Source organism: Zingiber officinale, chromosome 6B, assembly GCF_018446385.1.
Source record: "Zingiber officinale cultivar Zhangliang chromosome 6B, Zo_v1.1, whole genome shotgun sequence".
Classification (NCBI taxonomy): domain Eukaryota; kingdom Viridiplantae; phylum Streptophyta; class Magnoliopsida; order Zingiberales; family Zingiberaceae; genus Zingiber; species Zingiber officinale.
The window spans coordinates 118,067,835-118,077,171 of NC_055996.1; the positions used below are offsets into that span (position 1 = coordinate 118,067,835).

At 29.4% G+C, this 9,337-nt stretch overlaps 1 protein-coding gene across 1 annotated transcript; it reads left to right on the top strand.

Moving 5' to 3' along the window:
- The first annotated feature begins 236 nt into the window (after positions 1 to 236).
- LOC121991452 (xylose isomerase-like) lies at positions 237 to 4,310 on the top strand. Its single transcript, XM_042545451.1, has 21 exons — positions 237 to 304; positions 421 to 491; positions 535 to 671; positions 784 to 858; positions 928 to 1,057; positions 1,264 to 1,355; positions 1,685 to 1,735; positions 1,936 to 2,015; positions 2,100 to 2,154; positions 2,236 to 2,337; positions 2,509 to 2,560; positions 2,689 to 2,734; positions 2,815 to 2,870; positions 2,979 to 3,030; positions 3,097 to 3,176; positions 3,285 to 3,355; positions 3,595 to 3,635; positions 3,742 to 3,841; positions 3,911 to 3,982; positions 4,059 to 4,136; positions 4,275 to 4,310. Exons 1-21 carry the CDS (start codon positions 237 to 239, stop codon positions 4,308 to 4,310), a joined length of 1,545 nt encoding a protein of 514 aa, XP_042401385.1.
- The last annotated feature ends 5,027 nt before the right edge of the window (positions 4,311 to 9,337 follow it).

The following is a 9,337-nucleotide window of genomic DNA, read 5'->3' on the forward strand; positions in this document are numbered from 1 at the left end:
TCATCTACCAACCCTTTTTTTTTTTTTTTTTTTTTTTTGACCATTTGACCGTAATCTCAATTTAATTTATGCTAAGAGAAGAGTTTTTGAATTTTTTATTTTGTTTTGACCAATTATAGAAGTTATTAAATTTTGACGATAAACTTTGACGATAGTTTCCTTTTTTTATTGGAAGAGATAAGAATTAAATCTCTCAATGGAATTATGCCCATTTCCTACTATAAATAACCCTAGCAATGCCTCAGTTTTCCACAAATATCATCAATCGCTTTGCGGCTGAAGAAGAAGCGACGAAGACGGATTGGTGATCGTCTTTGAGTTGGTAATAATCTTTAATCATTTTTTAGTATATTTGCTTGTTTTTTTTTATCGCTCGAAGCTAAATATTGTAAGTCTCTTCCAAAATTTGTTCTTTCTTAGGCATTTTGTGCAACATGAAATTCAAGGGGAGTCTGCTGCTGTTGCCATTGACTCTTGTTCTTTCTGTCGCTGTAAGTAATCTCTTGCTTCTTCTTCTCTTTCCATTTTTTGCAGTGGATGCTCGTGTAATGTTTGTTGGTTTGCAGATTGCTGAAGACCCCAAAACATGCCCAGCCAATCGCGAGGTCAAGTGTGATGGCGATGGCTGGGAAGGGGAATTCTTCCCTGGCATCTCAAAAATTAAGTATGAGGTGAAATTTCACAACCAAATGCTTCACTCTCATTGAAAAGCAGTGTGCTAACGTTTTGGTCCTTACATTGATTATTTTGTTTGATTTTTTTATGATTGTTTTGTTTCGACAGGGCCCATCTAGCAAGAATCCACTTTCATTTAAGTGGTACAATGCTGAGGAGGAGATTCTTGGGAAGAAAATGAAGGTTTGTTGATAGTTTGTTCCTTTTTGAGATTGGTTTAGTTTTTCTTTTAAACAAAAATTGTTGTTGTAGGATTGGTTTCGGTTTAGTGTAGCCTTTTGGCATACATTTCGAGGGACTGGTGCTGATCCTTTTGGCGCCCCAACAAAATCATGGCCATGGGAGGATGGTACAAACTCATTAGAGATGGCCAAAAGGAGAAGTAAGCTAGCATTTCTTGATTCATATTGGAGTAATCCTTTTCGGTTTTATTTGAAAATTATGGTAATTCATGTTCTAGTACGAATTCATTATCCTTGAGGGATATTTTAAACTAAATTTGGTACAACTGAATGCTACCATAATATTTCAAAATAGAAAATTCGTCTTAGTTCAATAAACCTATGACATATATGCATCTAAATACAGTGAGAGCACACTTTGAGTTCTCAGAGAAGCTTGGTGTTGACAAATGGTGTTTCCATGATAAAGATATTGCTCCAGATGGTAAAACGTTGACAGTAAGTTAATGTTGTTCTTTTTTAATTGTTTAATTTCTTGATTATGATTAGTATTAGCAGAGGTATATATGAAGTGGAGTTCATATATGATCATTAATTTTTCATAATCACAATTAACTTATAAATGAATCTAGCTATATTAACATCAATATTTGTTGCCAGTTAGCATTAATTATTTCTAATATTTTTGAATATTTATCCTTCAAGAGATGTTAACACTTTGTAATTTCTTTCTTTTCCATTTTTTTTTCCTTTTAATTTAGATTGATGGTTTAGAGACAATTTTGATACTTACCTTCACCTAATCTATGAGAAATTTTGTTTCACAGGAAACAAATGCAAACTTGGATGCAGTGGTAGCTCTTGCAAAAGAACTCCAGGTGAATTTGCATTCTATTGCCATTTTGTAAATTATCACAAGACTTGCACTACACTACCAAAATGTACTTTAATTTTTCTGAATTAATAAATTCAGAGATAGCTCATAGTTTAATGTTGCTTTTCGGTTTAACTAATTAATATGACAATAATTAACAAATTCCGTGTTGTTATAATTTCCTTCAAATGAATTATGCTATAGGAGAGGACAAAAATCACACCATTGTGGGGCACAGCACAACTCTTCTTGCATCCTCGCTATATGCATGGAGCTGCTACAAGGTTTTTTCACTTCATTTTTTGTTTCATCGTAATACTATCATACTATATGATCCTGAAATCTGAGTTATGTACATCGATATGCAGCTCAGAAGTTGGGGTTTATGCTTATGCAGCTGCTCAAGTCAAGAAGGCAATGGAGGTGAGTTTTTCGTGCAGCAGATCTCTCTCTTTCTCTCTTTTATTATTATCTCCAGTCTGTTAAAGTCCTGTATTCTTACAGGTAACACACTACTTAGGAGGAGAGAACTACGTATTTTGGGGTGGACGTGAAGGTTATCAGACTCTTCTCAACACTGATATGGGGAGAGAGCTTGATCACTTGGTACTACTAATTAGTATATTTAAGCCAATTAATGCAATTTGTTTTAGATTTTCATATTTATGTTGAGTTGCATGTCAAAATTCATCTTTTGATGCATTTCATATCCATATATTTTCTGCATATGATAAAGTGTTAGTGCTATATCTAAAACTAATGGTTGCAAATATACAGGCAAGTTTTCTTCAAGCTGCTGTCAATTATAAAAAGAAGATAGGATTTAATGGTAACTAATTTTCAACTCATTCTTCTGCTAAAAATTCGTTAAACCTAGAAAGATTTCCACATTGCTATGCCCCTTTGTGTATGATCTTATGATACTTTTATTTTAAATATTTTTCACCTGCATTCCAGGAACATTGCTGATAGAACCAAAACCTCAAGAACCTACCAAGCATCAGTGCGTACTGCAACTAGAAGTTATACCACGATGATCTTCATTACTTGTCATCTGTTCTAACATGGTTTTTGTTGTCACAGGTATGATTGGGATGCTGCAACTGCCTTTGCTTTCCTTCAAAAATATGGCCTTTCAGGTATTTATTTAACTATCGAGATGGTTTCAATACAACTCTTTAGATCAGACTCTTGTATAGTTTCTATACAACTCTTTAGATCATGACAGCAACTCAACTATGGTGCAGGGGAGTTCAAGTTGAATATTGAATGTAACCATGCCACTTTATCTGGTCATAGGTGAGTCTTTAAAATATTAGTTCAACTTGATCTCTTTTGCAAAATTTGATAGCATGATTCATGCAGCTGTCACCATGAGCTTGAAACTGCAAGAATAAATGGATTGCTCGGAAATATTGATGCAAATACTGGTGATCCGCAGATTGGTACATGCTTGTCCCTAAAGCAAAATGAAAGTTAAAACAAACTTCACTGCTTTTCGAGCTGCAGAGAATATATATAATAATGTGTTGCACACTCTATTCTTGGCATAGGTTGGGACACTGATCAGTTTCTCACGGATATTGGAGAGGCAACCCTTGTTATGCTCAGTGTTGTGAGAAATGTAAGTTGGTTTGATTTGCTAAAAAGGTGGGAAATCTCACACATATTAAACTTCGTCAAGAAGGAAATCATTGATCAACTTATATGAGAAAATAAGGTGGCAACCCATATTCATCAAAACTATTGTAGATGTGTTTAACTATGAACTTAATATAATCGATTAGTCAAGCATTTGCTTATGACTAATTACTTCTACCATTTCACATTAGCACATTGAGTTATAATTCTATGACTTGGCAGGGAGGGCTTGCACCTGGTGGATTTAACTTCGATGCAAAATTGTCAGTTCCTTTACTTCATTCCGTTAACTCTATTTGACGCTTAGCGATATGGATTATTGTCTTTTCGAGATTGTTTTGAAATGATGTATGTTATGACATGTTTCAGGAGGAGAGAGAGCACTGATGTCGAGGACTTATTCATAGCTCATATTTCTGGAATGGACACGCTTGCTCGAGGGCTTCGAAATGTAGCCAAACTAATCGAGGTAAAATGATTTATTCAAATTCATGAGAGATGACTCAGAGATGCATTGAGTGTGCTTTCCTAATTATAGGATGGTTCTCTCGCTGAGCTTGTTCGCAAACGCTACCAAAGCTTTGACACCGAACTCGGGGCTTTGATCGAGGTACATTCACTTATGGATCCCATTATAAACTACTTGATCAAATAACAATTCTTTTTTTCATAATCTTTGAATGCAGTCTGGTAAGGCAGATTTTGAAACACTTGAAAAGAAGGCAATTGAATGGGGTGAACCATCTGTTGCCTCTGGGAAACAGGTGATGATTACCTAATTTTGGAACGTAAATCCTATAGGGAAATCTTATGGAGAAATCCTCCATAAGATTTGTATTCTTATTTTTCCATGACTTCATGAGTTTGTAAACTTGACATTATTTTGTATTTCTTTTGTGCAGGAACTCTCGGAGATGATATTCCAATCCGTGTTATAGAGCCATAGAAGTTTGAGATTGTCTTGAATAACATTTGATGTAAATGGCTGAGATGCAGGAACTTGCAATGATGATATTCCAATCCCTGTTTTAGAATCATTGAAGTTTGAGATTGCTCAAAAAAAAAAAAAAACATTTGATGTCACTGGTTGACAATCCTAATGATGTTATTTTAGTATCAGTATTTCAATAAAAATAGCATTTGACGAGCATGTTGTTGAGAGTAACACTTAAAATTTTTGGAAAACTGATTTAAAACAAAAAGAAAGCAAATTTGTGAATTAAATATGTGATTTCAAGCTTGACAAGGAAACTTAGCTTCTTGGGTGAAAGTTTTATTTGTTGTTGCTCACATGTTAACTACAAATGTTTCATTTCATTCTTTATAAGTTATATTTTCTGATGTTTAGACCTCCCTTGTTTACTCTGTTGATCATTTCAAGTATTATGTGATATTTGTTGATCATTTCACAGGTTATATATGATTTTATCCCTTAAAGAAGAAATTCTATGTCTATGATGTTCTTCTCCGCTTTAATATACTAAGTAGAAAATCATTTTAAAATTTTCAATGTCTCTACTGTCAAATCGGTCCTTCTTTCCTCACTCATGGCACTTTCGATTACATACTAGAATTACCATAGTTGTGTTTCTCATTAATTGCATGCCCACGCCTACACTCTCGCTTTTCTCTCCTTGTCTCTCTTCTACTCCGCACCAAACTATATAAAGCTCCGTATTGTTTATGTTATCCATGGCTTCATTCATATTATAGTCACAAACTTGAGTCTGATTCATTTCTTGTGTGTTTGTTGGGTATTCCCTCACCTGGAAGATTAGGCACATTGTTTGGCACTTGAGCATTTTGTTGAGGTGGCAGTGGTCCAGATGAGATAGATCTACTTGCTTGAAAATATGGCATTGGAATTGCTTGGGATGATGGTGGCACTGACTGGTCTGATATTGGAGGCAATTGCTGTGTTGACTGAGAAAAAGGAGGTATTTAAAATAATCAAACTGAACTTTAAAATTTGATCGATTCAACCAGTTTATTAGATTTAATTAAATTTTTATTCATCCCTAATTAGAAAGTCAGAGAATGATTATTTGTTAGACATATACCGTTTCTTATTTTTTTTTAAGAGGAGCACGACCCCATCATATGGAGGAGATTTAATATCTAACCAATTTATTTGATTACCCATTATATATATATATATATATATATATTATAGATATCTATATAAGTTATTATATTAAGTTAATGTAAAAACGTGCAATAAATTAAGAGTAATGATATACAGAAAGAATTTTTTTTAAAAAAAATTTTAAGGATAGACATATAAATTAATATCCATCATTTTTATTTTTATGGACCTCACCATTTTATTATTTTCATTTTTATGGATCTCTTATTTTATCATTTTTACTTTTATGTGTCTATCTCTTAGATTTTTTCTAAGATTTTTTATCTTGTATATTATTTTTCATAAATTAATTATGCCTAGGATATGTAATTGAGAAATTTAGTAATGATTTTTTTTTAAAAAAAAACCTTACTACTTTCACGCATTAAAAAAAATTAATGGATCTACTGCACATGAAATATTAATATTTATCCCCTATATATTATAATAATTTTCCCACTTATTTTTGTGTTTCGGTTATATAATATAATTTTTTTTGTTGATATTCTAATAATGCTTTAATATCAATTTTTTATGCATAAATTTTCAATTTTTAAAAGCTGTCTGTTGTCATAATTATTTAAGTAACTTTGGAATATCACGTTGAACAATGTATAGTTATTTATGTTTGTTGTCATGCATGATTATATAATCTAACTCCGTAATATAAATATAAAATTTGTAATTAAAAAAATTAAAACATGTATATATTTGCATAACTAAAATAATCATGCCACACATAATACAAAGAGAATCACTATTTTAACAAAACATAAATATGATACTAACAAAATACAAAGACAAAATAAGGTTTCGTTCAGATAACGGGTAAATAAAACAACAATAAAAAAGTTGTCTAAGTGCTTCATCATAAAAAATTGATCTTGTGATCTTAATTTTAAAAGAAAAAAAAACTATTAGAGTTAAAATAATCTATATGACATTACCAGCAACATCAAAATATTTATTTCCGATTAACTACTTTCTCAACACCATTGTATATAAAAAAAATTCTTAAAAATATATATTTCAAAAATATTAATTATAATAAAAGAGTACTTACCTCATTCAGGCCTTCACTTTACTTATTAAATTTGCTATATATGTTCTCATACCAACTATTTCATATTCTTAAAACCTTCTCAGATTTCAACAAACAATTGATCACATTCCACGGATGGCTGATAACATTAATTAAAATTTTGTTATACGTCATTAGCTAGTTCTTTTGTTAAACTCATCTGCAATTTGACAACAAATATTTTAAAAAAATAAATAGATCTGTTGTTAAATTAATCTACAATTCGTAATTAAAAAAAATTAAAACAAGCATATTTTATAAATAAAATAAACTTACCACACATAACACAAACATAATCACTTTATTACCAAAACATAAATATGATATTAACATATTGATCACCATCTAATACAAAGACAAAATAAAGTTTTCTACAAATAACAAGTAAATAAAATGACAATAAAAAGTTGACTAAGTACTTAATCCTAAATGAAGTGCTCTGTGATCTTAATTTTACAAGAAAAAAAACTCATTAGAGTTAAAATAACCTAAATGACATTACCAGCAAAACCAAACTATTCATTCCAAAACACTACCGATAGAGTAAACATAGCCAAACTTTTAATGAATATCACAAGTATTATGATTAGATTAACTACTTTCTAATTATTAGAAATACAAAAATATTAATTATAATAAAATAAAATTAATTGCATTGGTTAATGATTTGGGGGGGATTTCAGTAGCTCTTGTATATCATTTGGATTTGGTAACTGCATTGATTCAGGCATTAGGGTGGGCATCTTTTGCCTATAACTTTGTTTCCATTTGACCCTTCATGTTTAATAACCAAAAAAAAAAAATTTAATGACAAAAGTTTGTCTAATGTAAAATGAAGAAAAATACTATAATATTATCAAACAACACAGGTACTCAGAATTTTATTACCAATCACAGAGATAGGTAGTCAGAATTTTATTACTCACAAGATGTTACAGAATTTCAACGACCTTCACTTTGCATATTGAATTTGCTATATCTATTTTCATAACAACTGTTTATGTTAACATATTCTTAAAAATTTCTTAGATTCCAACAAACTATTTATCACATTCATCGAATTATTACCGATAACATTTATTAAATTTTTGGTATACGTCATTATTAGCTAGTTCTTTTGTTAAACTCATCTTCAATTTGACAGAAAATATTTTAAAAAAATAAATAGTTCTTTTGTTAAACTAATCTACAATTTGAAAGCAAGTGTTAAAAAAAAAATTAACAACAAAGATGTCAACTTACCCACTTACCCGTGCAAAAATAATTTCACTATGACTACTACCAATTTTATCAAAAGCTTCACAAATTAAAATAAAAAATATATATATTAGAAAAAATATGCTTTACTAAGTTTCTATAGAAAGAAAGTATAAAGTTTTAACATTATAAATATGATTATTTAAAATATTAAGTAAATAATACCTGACGTTAAACATTTTCTTCACCAAGAAGTTAAATTAATAAATCATTCCAATATTAAGTAAGGAAAATATGACATATTATGATATAAATATTTGTGAAGTAAAACTTTTAAGTAAGTAATATAAATTATGATAATTTCACTTTTTGTTATTAAGTATTTGGCATATACAATTATCAGTGAAAAGATAATTGTTATTAAATAAGAAACATGACCTCGAAATAAATTCAGGTACAATGATAAATAATTTTTTTTTGTCATTGTTTAAAGAGTTAAAATAAGCCCATTTAATTAATTAAATTAATGTTTGATCTGCTAAACATGCTGATAGTGTTTTTAGTTCTGAATTTAAGTTTCTTTAACACTTTTGCTTTCTAATTGGTTGGATTATTACATGTAGGGCTGAGCAATTTGTTTAAAATTGAATTAGTAAAAATTTGATAAATCGATATATTTTTAACTAATTAAACCGACTAAATTTTGTAATAAAAATCAAATAAACAAAATTAAAATGACCAAATTGATAAACATCAGTTAATTCATCAATTAATAGGCTTTTGACCAAATTATTGAATTTTTCAAGAGAAATTTGAGTTGAGTAGGAACACAAACTTGCCATGCTATTTGGCATGATTCTGTGTTTTAGCATCTGACACGGTCAAGCTGTATCATGGTTTAGGGATTTAAGGTCTGGTTTGATTGAAAATTTTGATTTATTCAATTTAACTATTTAGAAATTTTAAAATTAAAATGAATTATTTAAAATAATTGATATTTTTTAAACTAAAATTTTAAAATAGTCAAATTAAACTTTTAAATTTACTCCTAGTCTATGTGTATTATTATTGGTATCTCAAATTTTTTATTCGCACGTATAGTCCTTTTATTTATTAACAAGCTATAATTTATTTGAAAAATCCCCCATATGATCCGTCAAAATTTTAATAAAATTAATATTTAATAAAATTACCATTAAAAAATATAATAGATACCATTCAAAATAATAGTTAGTGTTGTCGGTGCTACTAAATAATAACTGGTCCAGCACTTTTCTACATTTATAAACAAGAATAGATAAATTAATTCTAAATATAAAGTAAATATTTTAAGATTAGTTATTTAGGTTCAATATCACTAACCATCGGCTAATATGAAACGCTCAAGATGAATAAGCTGCAAAATAGTTTATATTAATTGATTGAATTGAAAAGTTAGATTCGATCATTTCAGAAATTTATTATGATTATTTTTTTAAAAAAATATCAATTATTTTGGATAATTAATTTGGTTGGATTTTATTTTAAAATTATTCTGTTAAACTAAATAAATTATTTTTTTT